We start from the raw sequence: 15,350 nt of genomic DNA, 5'->3' as shown, positions 1-15,350 counted from the left end.
TGTGTAGCAAGGTTTTCAAAAATGTTTTTCATTATCTGAATGCAAATGACCAATGCATTTTTGAGAAATGTCCTCTACAGCATTAATGGCGCTGCCTCGGTTTTGCCTCAGTGACCCAGCTTGCCAGTATCAAAAACAATTATAAGGAGATAATTGCGTTTGTTCACAAAAATGTACAAATGAAACAACTGGAAGTAAAAGGCAGTATCATTTAGAAAATAAAAATGGTGCAATGTACTGTTTTTAACTCCGTAAGGAAGTAATTCCCCAGCTTGTTTTTATTTCCCCCCTGCTCATGGAGCTGTTCCACTGCTGTGGTGCTGAAATGCCACAATAGTGGCATTTCAAACATTGAAAATGACACATAAAGCCTGACAGCATCTACAATGTGATTCCGAAAATGTGTTGATTCATTAATATCACTGCCGCAGAGTTTTATTTTAACTTTCGAAGAGTGGGATTAGGATGTAATTATTTAAGATAAAAAAAATGTATCTCATTCATCCATTTATGATTTCGCCGTTTCACATAAAGTGTCTGCGACTACAACTGGAGTAAAACTATGTTTTAAGTGAAGCTTCAGTGGATTTTTCTTTATTAAAGAAATGCTACACCTTGCAAGAAAGCAGAGCACCTGCAATATAACATAACATCACATCGTAATTAATTTGTCATTACTCCCTTATAGCTAATCTTCTCTAGGGTGACAGCAGCAGCAGCAGCAGCAGCAGCAGCAGCAGCAGCAGCAGCGGGGTACATGGGCTGGGTTGGCAGCACTTGAGTGTAATTCCATGTGGGAGGAGGAGGATGGGTTTAAGTGCAGCTATCAGGTCTTTTCTTCTCACACGCTCCGCTGTGCGCACAGACTGAGGAGAAAATCAAAGAGCGGGTCCACCTCCCCATGCGATGTGCAGCAGGTCGGTGAGGGCGCAACAGTAATCTCAGATACTGTCCCCGCATTCAGATATTCACGCTGTTTGGCGAGTTAACAAAGTCCGCTACAGTTTTCTTTTTTGCGCTTTTTTATTTTCTTTTTCATTCACTCACTGCTCACTCCCCTCCATCCTCTCCAGCTTCAACATCTGTGAAGTGGCTGCCTCACCCGGTCGGACCGGAGGCCGTCTGGTCTCCGATCTGGTCTCAGGAGTCAGCAGGGGAGACTCGACGCGCTCCGTGGGGGCCAGGCTGTGCGCCTCTCGGATCACACCGGAGCCGGCGCGGGCTCTCGCCATGGAGATGATGGAGGGGGACGTTATGGACAAGCTGGGGGACATGTCATCGGTGTACGACTTTGACCCGATCACCGGCAACATTCCGGCCACGAAAGTGGAGATCACCGTCTCCTGCAGGTGAGTGGGCGCGAAGCTGCGTGCGTGAATGAAAAGTTCGGGAATCGGGACGGCGTGCCGGGAAAGTTCTGAGAGAGCCTCACCCTTCCTGTGAGATGTGCCTATTCCACGATGATACAACGATCCTGCCTAATGTTGCGAATGTAACTTCCGAAGTTGCTCGTTTTGATTTGTGCCTGCGTGGACGTGGGGGTGTTCCGGTGGACAGCAGTGGCCCTTCAATGGGCTTAACTCCTCACATTGCTGTGGGTTTAGTGTGGCTCTCTGTCCAGGGCATTGGAGGTGAGGGGATGAGTTAGGAGAAGTTACCTGTCATTTCTGCCTGAAAATTGTATTGCTTATTTGCCATAAGCTCTTTTTTTATATTGTAGAAAGACTTTGGAAACAAAAGCTAACTTTTGTTCGTCCCTGAAGAAGTGTTCTTTATTGTTTCTTTGAAAATGGGACCCAGCAAATGGTGCAAATTAGTGTCTGATTTATATTTAGCCCTGAAATATGGCTTATTTGTTCTGGATGATATCGGTTCTTGTTCTTTTTTCATATCCCTGCTTATGTACCTATTTACTTATCACTGCCATTTGACCTGTGGCCCCTTCTTCATGCCAAGTCCTGGTTGGAGAGCCATTCACCTAAACGAGAGCAGCCACTACACATCATGCCTAGAAGACTTGAAGTGGGCTACTCAAATTAAGCTCTGATTAGGTCCTTAAAATCTTGGGTCAGCTCTTTTAAAATAATGCATTATTATTATTATTATTATTATTATTATTATTATTATTATTATTATTAGCTTTTAATAAAAAAATCAATAGCCTCATTGCATCCTAAAGCCTCTCTGGTGTGCAGGTTTGTACAGTAACTGGCTGTTTTCAGCACCAACAGACCTCTGAAAGCCTCAACCCTTCCCCTGCTGCATTCTTTAAAAAAAGGGACTTAAATTTTCAAAGCTTTGCATCACATTCACACTGTGCCCATGTCCCTGGCCTCAAGCTTGCTTCCTGTTCTGTAATTCTACAGTATTTCATTTTCAGAAATAATTTATGAAAAAAAAAGAATGTCTGCCATCCTAATACGGACAGTCACTCCCCTTCCTAACAGAAAGCGTTTTTTATGTTAGGGCTGACAGTATTGGTCCCTTAAATACTCCAGGATGCGTGCGCGCACGCACACACGCCTACACGCATGCACACATGTGCTTCTGCTCTTTGATGCTGGGTTTTTGGTTGGTGAGCCATTGGAGCTGAGTGAGTTTGAGTTATAACAAGCTGTGAGTGCATTATTGATGGGCTCTCTGACCTTCAGAGAAGCTTGCTTCAACATCTCTCTGCTCAGAACTGAAAAAAGGAAAATACGGACCCTTTCAAGAAATTTGCTGAATGAACAACAATTATGTTGCAAATGGAAATCTTTAGTAAGCAGTTAGTTTAAATGGAGAACGGATGGGTAGCGAAATGCCAACTTGAGCACCTGATAGATTCTGACATAAGTTTGGGATTTGAACTTTCCCAGCATGCCAACTTAATCTGACTGGGATCACATCATACACAAGCATGTGCAATTAGACAGCATTCAGGTAAATGATGAGCTCCATCCTGAACTCCACCAGCATTTATGCAAATGATTTCTCTGAATATATCATCCGAATATATCCCCATGTTGACGTATGTTGGAAAGGTAGAATACATAATGGAGTGTTGATCATTCCCTCATACAGAAAGACGTTGAGTTTGAGTCAAAACCAGTAATTGGAAGAGGGTGGTTGGTGCTTTTCCATCCTGCTTCAGTGCCAGTGTTTTCTGTAGGAAAGCACCCATCTGATGTGCAGTTTCAATGCTAATCATGTGAAAAAAAGAACATGTGGCTTTCAGTAATTAAGTTCACAGCTCCTGCTGTGATTGTGCTTGAAGTGCAGTGGCTTGTAAAAGTTTGGCCCAAAAAAACAACAAAAAAACCCAAAACATTTTTTAAGTTCATTATTGACTGAGTTTATCTTTTCTGCTTGGGAGATCGTTGTGCCTGTATTACACGGAGTCATCACTCCACATTGTCTAGTTTCAGAAAATCAGTCAGTGTTCCTGACTTACCGTATCTGCAGGAAAGATAATTCCTGCTACATGCTCTGCTCTATATCTGTCAAATCTAAGGTTATGTCAAAAAAAGCATAGGAAAAAGACTCCTTTTAATATTTTTAATAAAAAAATAAAGGGCTAATACAACTTGAACTGAGTTCCAAATAATCTCATTCAGATGTAAAAATTTGCATTTGAGGTTTGACCAGTCAGAATATTCAAGGTTTTGACCTAGAAATGAACAAAAGCAATCTGCCGCTTTTTAAATTACTGCCAGATTGGACAAAGTGAACAAAATACATCTTTAAAAATTATATGGACTGGCAAGCCAAAATATAACTAATTTAGATGTAAGTAAAACATAACTTATGTTACTTTTTTTATATATCTCAATAAAAAAAAAATCTTTTTCAGAACTTTGCTATTTGTTTTTTTTATTTCAGCATTGAATTGAGTACTTTTATTCCTTTATGAATAAGTATTGTTGGCATCAAGGTGGTGCAGCGAAAGCCCAAAGCAGAATTGACCCATGTGAGTTTGAGATGCTTTGTGGTGAAAATATTTTTTAACCATTGTGCGGGATTTATTTCTATCAAAGCTCCCAGTTTGCTAAATTCTTTGACTAAATCTTATGATGAGAAAACATTGCAGTTCGTCTTCTGATGTGTCCTCCATGAGGGTCATATATCTGTGCTGGTTATTCTGTTCAATGAAAATAAAGCATTCCTCTTATCAGACTTTGATCATTCTTTTGGTGATTGTTGAAGGTTTAGAGAGTCTGAATAATCAACTGGTGTCTTTAGTTCTTAAAAACAAAATGCATCCAAACAAATGCCTTAGTATGTGTTTGGATGTTTTTTTAATTCCCACAACTGCTAGTTCTGTAGCTGTTTCAGTTTTTTTTGGAAGCAGAGCAGATAAACTCAGACATCCTTCTGTCACATTCAGACACCTATAATAACCTCGTTAATCCCCCAAATCCTTCGCCCAGATGTTCCATGAGTCAGATTTCTTTTCAGGAAAGAAGTGTCTGTGTTTGGTAGTGTTCGCACCTCCTTCAAGTGTGTGCTTTCTGCGATGCCCCCATCCATGATGATTGCTGTTCCCTGAGGGTAAATACCCCTTATTACAAGCTACAGCCGCGCTTTTGACAATGCACCATTATCGGGACCAGTGTCAAACGGAGAGGGGTGGGTGGGCTCTTGATCAGGCAAATAGGGAGAAAATTATATGGAATTAGTTGGTCATTCATTCAGTTTAAGAAGACAAGTCAAGCGTTGGGTCTTAAAATGATGAAAATAAGGCTTTTAGAAATGAATGCTGTACTTTTTTTTTGGGCTCTGTAATGCATTTTCTACAATTTTCTACAAGCAGAAACTTTGAATATTCACTTTAAATGTTCATGTTTTAGGAATGTTCTCTCATTACAAACAAAAACCTTCAATATGTCTTAATGGGTATTTTTTTTGATGAAGGAAAAGTATATACTACATACTGGTGAAGTTATATAAAACAACTCACGTGACATTTCTGGAATTTCAGCCAACAGTGGTGCTGCACTGAGCTGAGCAGAAATTAGGGTCAATGATCAACATATCTTAATTACCCTATTAGTGACATTCCTGGCCCTATGACTGTGATTATTCTGAGTACATACGCCTGTTACTTCCGACCAAGCTAAACACAGAAGCAGCCTTTTGGATAAGAGGCAAAACATCTTCAAGAAACTAGAGAGTTCAGTTGCAAGTATCTTATCTTGCCTTTAACTCCATTTACTGCTACAAGACTGTCATTCTGCTTTTAAAATGGCTAAAACTCAGGGTGACTGGATAGTGTGGGACCAATTTTTAGGTCATACCACAGGTTTTTATTCAGATTTAGGTCTGGATATATTATTAATGATGCAAGATGATGCTGCCACCACCAAGCTTTGCCATGGGGATGGTTAGTCCAGAGTGATGTGCTGCTAGTAGTCTACATGGGAACGCTGTGTTCCCATGTAGACTAGACTAGACCTTTTTGGTTCCCATGACCAGAAAGTTTATGAGTTGACCGGGCTTATGGCTTTTTATTTTTCCTCACCAATATCTCATTTATTGTTGCTAGGCTTCCATCAGCTTTAATAAAATGATGGATTATATGTACTATTTAGTTGACTTCTGAAGGCAGTCAGTTCAAAAAAAGGGAGGCCAAACATAAAAGCACACAACACTTTTCAGAATTGAATTTGTGAAAAAAAAAAAAAATTGAAAACCACCATAATTTTCCATCCACTTCAGAATTATAGAATACTTTGTGGTATATGACATAAAATCCCATTGAAGTACATTGGCTGTGACATGATGAAAGGGGAAAAATGTGCGAGGAATACGAATACTTTTACAAGCCACAATATTAGCAACAGGATGTTTAATTAAAACAAAGGTGGCTTTAAGCACACAAGGATTTGTTCCAGTAAGTGTAGACTTTAGAGCCCAGCTCACATTTTTTACACTGTTTTATGTAGCACTTCTATGAGTGTGTGTTTGTTTTGTGAAGAAGCTGGCCTCCAAGAGATGTGTCAGAGAAACAAAATGGGGAGTACAGGTTGGCAGTCCCAAAAAAAGGCACATTTCTTTTTTCTTGGGGATTCTCTTAAACTGGTATTTATAATCCCACAAGGCTTGACAGTCAGTGGTCTGGTTCCCAGTGCCACTGACTGTCCTGGTAAATGAGAAAACAAAACAAGGTGCAATGTGGACAGGAGAGCAGAGGTGTAAATCCTTCTGCCACAAAGCCACTGTTCTGCATTCAGCACCATTTGAAATCCCTGTAAACCCATTTACAGGCAAGTCAAAGTCTGCTTTACACTCTCTGCTCTGCTTTCTTACCAGTCAATTCAGCAACACAGAGAATGACTTATGCATCCAGAGTGGCCTGTGGCCATTTAACAACCTCTCAAAGCCTTTTGAGGAGAGACAGGGTACCTTGTGTATTCCAAGGCAGGTCTTTCAATGGACGAAAAGCAGCTGCTTAAAATGATATCAAGAAGCACTGAGTTCAGCTAATATGACTCACTGCTGTTTCACAGTGTTTCACAGATGAACCTATTCATAAAATTCTAATTTTAGGACTGTAGACAATGTATATGCAATAAGCTCCAATTTCTTCATCTTATTAGCATCCAGTTACATTTGAGTAACTGGATGGAAGAGTTGCTGAGGAAATCTTTTAAAATCACATTTTTCAAACTGTGGCGCACGAACCACTTGTTGGAGTTGGGCTGCCTTTACTCAGAACAAATTATGGCTTTAACTGTATGGAAGGTAAGAAACAAATCAAGCACTGAGAAGGCAGAAAGATTGATAGTTTCATCACATTCTGCACTAGTAGAACTATTTTTACAATATTACGAAAGTCACCCAGAATATCTTATACATTACATCAATTTTTAAATGTAAGGTTTTCTCGAGATAGAAACTTTGTTTCTCAGTGAGATTACATGCATAATGAACCTGGGATAACTTCTTGATAGATAGACAAAAAGAAATCATACCAGAGTCAGATTAATGATTATTTTATTTGTTCCTGTGTTTTCCCATGCTGGTCTTGCTCAGTCACTTCCTCTGCATTTCTTTATGTTTACTTGGTCATTTCTAGCCATGCTTCATCAGTACCTCAGTTTATCCTCTTACAATGTTGTAGCAAATTCTGTTAATTATACTCATAGGTAACGTCTAGTAATCACCCTCCCCATTGTAAATACTATTTTTGTTCAGTCATTCCCTTGTCAGATCTTTCTGTTCACCTGTCCCTCTTCATGCTTGTCAGTGTGATCATGACAAGCATGAACACACTCCATTTTTTCTGCTACAAATCGAGTAGGTCTGCTTCTTCTCACAATATGACAAATTCATATTTATCAAACACCAATGATGATGCACACGACATTATTATTTTTCTCTGCATGCACTCCACGGCAATTAGCAATTTTCAAAGTTCATTAAATTATGTCACGGACAAATGACAGCCTGGACACAGAACACCATTCAGGTTGGTTTTGTGAGCAGAGAGGAAACTGCAAGACAGTTTATTCAGTGTGAATTGGGGTTCAAGGTGAAGTATTTTTAAAGGCTTTTATTGCGAATGTTTGTAAAATGTTGCGTCTTAGTTCTATGAAAATTGAAATAACTTTTTCCTTCATAGCTCTGGTCTGAGCTGGAAGGAAGTTTGCCTTCAAAACTATTATTATTATTATTATTATTACACATTCAGATAAGAACATCAAACTAAAAACTAGATTTAGGCCTCTGGGGGGAACCATCTGTTGCAGAAGGCTTAATTCCTGTTGCTTTCAGTGGTCCTAATGACTCTGACCAGCTGCATGTCAACAACCATCACCAGAGCTCAGAATCAATGTAATGTCTCCCCTGAAGGTCTGTTCGAGGAAAAAGTTTCTAAACATACAAAGTACCAGAAGCCTTTTGAGTAGCTCTGTGGGATTAATGGGGAAAATGGAAGTTATGGAGCCTGTGAGGTGTAACGCTTAACGAGCGCTGAGTCAAAAGTCGCATTGACTGAATGCAGAGGAGAGAACCAATTAAACTAATAACGGATTGTCCTTTTCCTAATCGTGACATGTAATCCATGTTCTTTATTAAGGTGAAGATAGCTCTTGAATCTTAATATAATTTGTGGCTTCTTGTATCACAATGGCTCATTTTTTTGAGCAACTTAAATGTAGGAATGTGGGTTTCTGCAGCTTTTCTCCTTAACGCATTCAGTTCAAGTGTTGCTATAATTACATTTCCCTTTTCCAAATGGCGGATGACCTGCATTTGCATAAATATTTGAGTTTATGAGAACCAGGTTTTCCAACTCATAAAACCTCCTTCGAGAATCTTAAATAGATTTAAAAGCATATTTTGGAGTTTAGGACCTCCAAAGGGGGGATCCCCCTCACTTCACATCATAGCTCTGATGATAGCTCTTTCACATCGAATGTCTTTTTGCTTCAGCTTCTCTGGTGCAAATACATACCCCTCCAAAGAAACTAATTAGTTACACGAATAATATATATGAAAAAAGATGAGTTCAGCTTTGCAAATCACAACATAATTATCCTGCAACACACCACCACCATCATCACCACCCCCTAAAGCCAGATTAAGCTCTTTCCCCCTGCACAACTCTCTCATAACCTCGGTTTATTTTTTGGCACAATAAGATGGGCACTCTGCCCAGTGTCACACAGTCCAACTTCTCTGGGGTGTGAGATAGAGGTGCGGATGGAGAAAGAATAGGGAGAAGGCAGATGAGCGAACTAGAGAGTGAGACGAGATATTGATGGTGGCTACACCCCAAATTGCACAACACCATGGGAACAGGGAAGGCAGTTCATTATGGTCAGCAAAAAGGAAAGATTTATAAATTAAACTCATGAAAAATTTAAGTACAATTGCAGGGAAAAGTCACCAATTAATTGATAAAAAATGCACATCCTGGGAAGACACTGAAGGATTTGTCAGCAAACAGGAAAACCAATTAGAAATATTTTTTCTCTAACTTTGAACTTAGAGTGTCCTTTTCTAGAACCCACACTGGGAGGGGATTTCCACAGAATACTTTTGATATTTTCCTGCAACATTACGGTTTAAAAGAGCAGCAATATGTGTTTTCCAGACATGTAGTGCCATGTTATAGCATAATCAAGTAACAATGTTGCTTTTAGTTGTTATAAAAGTGCTGTATATATCAAATATAACTTTAAAAAAAGTTACTTCCTGATTTCCTGATTGGGCTTCTGACTCTTTAAAAACTCCTTCTCTTTCTAAAACTCCACCTTCAGGAAGTCATCACAATATCTTCTATTAACCTTTCAGCAACGTTTTATTGCTCTGAGAAGTTGCACATGTTGCTGTTGGCGAGTCTGACGGAGCTGAGAGTTGGTGGTTTGGGGGAGGGCTGCTCTGTGAGGTGGAAGCTCTGAAGCTCCGAAACTCCAGCTCCGAGGAGGAACTGCGCCTTGAAGGCAGTGCTAGGTGCTGAAAAGTTGCAATAGGAAATTAAAGGATTTCTCAAACATACATGTACGAATCAAGGCAACTTTCCAGGTACGTTTTTAAGTAGGGAATAACATTATAACATGATGTAAGCCTAAAGAAAGTCAACTTTACATGAATTTTACTGCCCCTCTAAAGAGTCAGTCTGAACTTCAGCTGTAACTGTTATTTTGACATTGCTTGAAAGTAATGTCAAAATTGCTTCCAAGCAAGATTTGCTTTTAAGAAAGATGAGAAATATATAAGCTTCACCCTTTTAGGTAAACTCTAGTAAAATAAAATAAAAAAACAGACACAAAACCTGTCCAGAGGAATCTTGTAAGCTCAAACCACCTGACTGCCTGAGGTCTTTTGCAACCACAGGGAATAAAGCTCTGTAAACTCCAACTTTTCCCCACTTCCAGACACAGCTTTCTTTGCTGAAACTCACTCAGTTCAGCTGAGGGTATCACAAGCCTTTGACTTGTGCATGCAATATTTTCTGTTCATTTGTGTGGCACACCCACACATTTATTTTCTTTTTCTCATATCCTTGTAGAGCTTTAGCTGCTGTAAAAGCTATGATGGACATGAAAAGCCTACAGTGGCAATGCGCTCGCCTCTCTGACTCCAAACTTGACTTTTTGGGGGCAAACACAACTCACAGTCTCAGAGTTTCACCTCTTCTGTGTTTCATATTTCATGGTTAACTCGGCTGGTCTGGTTCCTCAACAGCCGACAAATGCGCTTCCTTTGGGAGTTGAATTAAAACACAGTAAGCCAGAATCTTTGCATGTTAAGAGGGTGTCGGAGTTGTTGTTTTTGTTGTTTTGGGCTTTTTCATTCCTGCCTAAGAGACAACATTGATCTACAGCAGGAATATTGTGTTTACATACAAGAGACAATTGTATGTATACACTGAGAAACTTTTCTTTTAACCCAGCTGAACAAATTTTGGAACATTTTCCACACTTATTCGCCAACAAAGTGATTGAGCGTGTTATAGATGGCACAAACAATTTGCTAACATTTGCTATCTATCACAGTTCAGTGCATTCCTTTTTTTCCCCTTTTGCTTTTATAAATTTCCTTTTCAACTGCTGTCTGTACTCTAATTGACAGACTGTGACTAATGCTTTCACTAAATCAATAAAATGGACTGTGGGCATGTTGGAAAGATAAAGCATGCTCTTTTCAAGAGCTCTGCATCTGCAATTTCAAAAGCCATGGCTGCCTTCACTTGTGTCATTATGTTAACGATGAATAAAATATCCCAATCATTGACCTGGAAATCACGCGCTTGGTTTGATTAAAAACACATAAAAATAAATTGATTTTCACCTGTCATCTCATCCTAAACCGTTCCCTACCAACCCGGACAGAACCGCTGCTCTGCGTGTCAGAGCTCTCAAAGCAGCAGCTATAATCAGCTCTGTCAGCTGAGATATAGACGTCTAATTCCTGCAGCCATCAAATTCTTCCACCCTGCTTGCTTGTATCATGCTTGTATCTGCAGCCCTTGTCCCTGAGTGAGAGAATCTCTTCGAATGCAAACAAGGCCGCTCACCAGCGGATGACACCCCTGAACATAAGTGATGTCAATTTCAGTGGAAGGAGGCTAACACTCTTTGGAAGTGTTAATGATGGTTCACTGTCATGCTGGCTTTAGTGGTTGAGAGACTGAGACAAGGCTTTGATCTGTGCTCTCGGGCTGACAGGGCTCGGTGGGGTATCTGGTGAGAACAGAGAAGTCATGGGCGGACAAAGTCAGATTTATCTGGGAAGGGCTGGAGCATAGCCGAAACACCATCTGTCCAGAGGACCTAAGGAAAATTTGACCAGAAAGCTTGTAAACATGAGAATAACTGTACCCAAAAATTCAATTTGGGCAGGGAGGGGGGGACCCTGCAACTTCTACTGTACTTCGTGTTCAAAATGACAGAAAACAAGGAAAATATTTCCTGTGAATTTTTTTATTTTTTATTTGAAATCAGTATATTTAAATTATGGACTGTTCAAACATAACCCAACATGAGTTGTTGGGTTGTGAGAGAGAACACAAGCAGATTGTGTTCTCTCTCACAACCTGATTTCCTGTCTGACAACTGTCAAACAAATGCCACTAGAGTCAACAAAGCCTTTTAAAAGAGAATATTGTAGCTTTGATTAGTCGATTAAATATGGGCCTGATGACAACGGCCCACATAACACATAATTATTCAGTTAAGGTTATTAGACTCATTAAAAAAAAGAAAAAGCCTTTAGTTTATCACCAGTTTAAAACTCTGAAGTAGAGGGCACCTGTAGTGTCTAATAATCCGACAGGCATGGTATTCTTATGTTGCTTCTACATGTATGATCTTTTGTCTGCCATGTTCTCACAGTTCCCTTTCTCTATTGAATATCAGCTAAATCATCTAAAATAATTCAAAAGTGGTCAAGCTATTTTCAATGCTGGTCAAATAGTTTTGTCAACCAGCTCAACAGGAAACTAGTCAACAACACAACAGGTTAATCAAAGAACTACTTCCTGTTCTTGGTTGCCTTGAGCTCACATTTTGTTTTCTTTCACAACTGTTTACATGTTTGGCTCATAAAAAGTAATATAACCGTCATCAACGACAAACTTGAACATAACTAAAGAGTAAAAGTTGAAAAAATACAAAAATTGCCCTTTAAACATATATGTTCTACTAATAACATCTTACTCTTACTTTGCCTGATAAAGTGCTGACAGCAACTGGACAGTGAATCATTGGATTGACTTCTTTTCGATGGGAAATATTGGGGCACTTTAATATCTTGTGGCTCTTTTTACACTTCATTCATTCATTCATTCATTCCAGCCCTGAGCTGCAGCCAATAATGCTGTTAACAGGAAACTCTGCTGCTGCATGCTATTGCATGTCGTTGTAGATATTTTAATTTTCACACATTCACAGGTTTGCCCTCAGCTACCTCACTGTGTACGACCTAAAAATTATTATATAGCAAAAACTTCATCTTTGTGTAAAAAGAAGAAAAGAAGCATTGTACATAATAGTCAGATTATGAAGGAAGTAATAAAACAGAAATAACTCATGATCTTGACATTTAGCAAGTAGAAATCATTTTTGTAATGCCACGTTTCAAGTGTGTGTGCTTTTGTAAAAGTGATATTTTCTGTTTTCCATAAAATGAACATGATTTTACCAATGTAACTATTGGGCGGATTTGTGTTTATGTCAACAGTATTTTATGATTCTCATTTTTCTGGCTTATTACATTTGTTTTTTCTGTTGTGGCTCTTGACAAGTCACAAATTAGACAAGGCTAAAAGGCTGCATGGAGACAAACAGTGGTCATTAAAAGGAAAAGAAAGCATGTAGGGAAGAATACAGGTGAAGGTGTAATTACATGAAGGCCAAATCCAACAGCTTGTTGCAATAAACTGGTGCATATGCAAAATGTGCTGATAGGGTACACTCCATATCACCATGATGAACTGAACCTCTGTCATTAACCCTGTTGTTGTCATGAAATATCCAAAACAGAAACGCTTTCAGTGCTTTTTTTTTTCCTGTTGGAAAATGGTAACATGAGTGCTTGTTTACGAAAGCAAAGAACAGGGTCACAGAATGAGTCATAAATGCAGATCAAAAAATATAAACCCTCTGAGCTGCAGACCTGATGTCCCCTCAACATTCCAGTCCAATAAATCACATTGGCAACATGTGATATGAACCAATAGTTCTTAGCAGAAGTATCTTAGAAGTTTTAAAAATCATATATACCTACCAAAGGGGGGGATTTAAAAATGAACCGTGGGAAATGGACTGCGGCAAACCTCTGTGCTGTCAAGATCCTGATAAAAAAGACAGTTGCATGAAGAGTCATTCACTTGTGTGAATTGCACCCTTTGTGCTGTGCCAGAAGCATCTGTTGACGATGTATGAGATGGAGTAATGGAAGCTTAATAGCTCTGTCAGAGCTTTTGAGGAAGGTGAGTCACAGCTGTGGACAGCTTCCGCTCCTGTGCAATCAGACAAATAGAGATTCTTTTTTTTTTTCCCTCGGACCAAATCAGGGCGAGTGGCGCATTTTAATTCACTACAATGAACTAATTTGTTTTGAGTCACTTACTGTCAAAAGTGAACCTTCCACCAAATTTCACTATGCATGCTGCAGTAAGTCTTACAGCCAGCACTTGTTCTGAAGCTTTCCAGTAATAGAATCCACTTATCAAAACAAATTTCCTGAACAACCATGGTGAATTTAATCTGCGGCAAAGAAAAATTAGAAATAATATGGATCATGTTTCAGCTAATTAGTTCAGCATGCTTCTGGTTGGTAGGAGCAGATTTTGATCTCTTGATTTTCCTATTGGCAACCAGCCAGCAAGGATAAACCAGGAGTCTGAAGTCCTAAAGGTATTTTTCTGATATTTTATTGCAAACATGCTATCTTCAATCCAGTTTAGCCAGATTGTATTTAATCCCTTATAGTAAACGCATGAAGGCACAAACAAACAAGTCCAATGTGTCTAGATCTCTTGAAAGTTTCCAGTTTATGTCGCATGAAAACCACAAATGACAAAGTATTTAATTCGGGATTTATCTGTTATATTATTACAATGTAGTGCATAATTCTAAAGTGGAAGTGAATTTATTTATGGTTTCAGAATAATTTTAGAACTCTGACTCGTCTTTTGTTAGTAGACAATTTTCCACTAATGTTCTCTAACAAACATCTGAGAGATTCACATAACATGTATTTCTGCTGAGATCATATCAAATGAACTATTTACTTATAAGATATCTTAGGCTATTGGTATTAGTTGCACAAGATTTTACTTAGCGGGATCAAAGTATAGGGGGCTGAATACATGTGAGTGCAACACTTGTATAACTCTCCTTGCATCGGTCTACCACATAAAATGACAATAAAATTCATAACACTGCATAATACAGGAGGGAGCATTGCAGCAGGCTTGCCTAAAACAAAACTAAGGTTGGACGACAGGCACACTGTGTGGCAGCATTGGAAACTCGGAGGATCAATTTGTCAACTTGTGATCCCCTGACACTTAAAACCTCATATTGCAGTTTGTCAATTCCTCCTGAAAACTATATTTCATAATTGCAGCGGAAAAATGAATGGGAAGAATAATTTATTGCTCAGGATTTTAGTTTGAGCAGTGCTTGTTGAGAGAGCATCTTGTGGCGAAAGAGGCATTATTGAGTTTACTCCTCAGAGTAGATACGAAATTGCTTGTCCATTTTCAGCGCATAGATCCGTTTGAGCCCCGCCTGTGCTCTCTTCAGTGCAGGAAGGGATGATTAGGTAAGATGGTCATGTGTAGTTATGACAAAGACGGGATGTGCGAAAGTGTGTGGGCGAGATGGGGCGATTTGATTATGGAGCAACCACTTGCCCTAAGGGGAAGAATGTGATGAATGAGAAAAAAGAAGGCTTTTATTGAGTGTGATAGAAAATATCGTGTTTCCCCGCCTGGTTTTATAACAACTTGATTGCATCTTAAAGTGGTTTAGGACAATTTTTGTAGCAAACATAACTGTACATTCACATTTCTGTTGACTTTCTGCACAAGTAAAGGTGTGGTAACGCTGCCTGCTCTTCTTTTCCTTCTGTGTATCTGTGGTGAATTTCACCAAGCATTTCTAGAGTGTATATAAAGTAAAAAGCGCCATATAAAACTGGGTTAATTTATATGTAAAAATCAGAGACTGAGGACCAATATCAAGTATTCATCTTAAGTTGAAGAGATGTACAAAAACTGTAAAGTTTTACTGAAAAGATTTTTGCTGATTTAAGTTTAAACAAAATAACAGTTAATGTCTACACTGCTTTCTGTATTGAATGTTTGTACAGTAGAGGTCATTGGCCGTTTTCACTGTTTTAAAAGTCACTGA

The 15,350-nt window shown here is 39.1% G+C and overlaps 1 protein-coding gene across 3 annotated transcripts in view; it reads left to right on the top strand.

Annotated features, from left to right (window-relative positions):
* The first annotated feature begins 776 nt into the window (after positions 1 to 776).
* The window catches only part of LOC102231072 (copine-8), a 124,614-nt gene continuing 110,040 nt past the window's right edge, over positions 777 to 15,350 (top strand). Inside the window, exons 1-2 of one of the 3 annotated variants that reach the window (XM_023325251.1) lie at positions 777 to 917; positions 1,074 to 1,349. In XM_023325251.1, the coding sequence (XP_023181019.1) occupies positions 907 to 917; positions 1,074 to 1,349 (287 nt within the window). In that variant the 5' untranslated portion in view covers positions 777 to 906. The other 2 variants (XM_023325252.1, XM_023325253.1) reach the window with 2 other exon arrangements.

The sequence above is a fragment of the Xiphophorus maculatus genome, chromosome 20 (genome assembly GCF_002775205.1).
Source record: "Xiphophorus maculatus strain JP 163 A chromosome 20, X_maculatus-5.0-male, whole genome shotgun sequence".
NCBI classification, from domain to species: domain Eukaryota; kingdom Metazoa; phylum Chordata; class Actinopteri; order Cyprinodontiformes; family Poeciliidae; genus Xiphophorus; species Xiphophorus maculatus.
The sequence above is the reverse complement of the archived record's forward strand: the minus strand, read 5'-3'. Positions and strand labels throughout refer to the sequence as shown.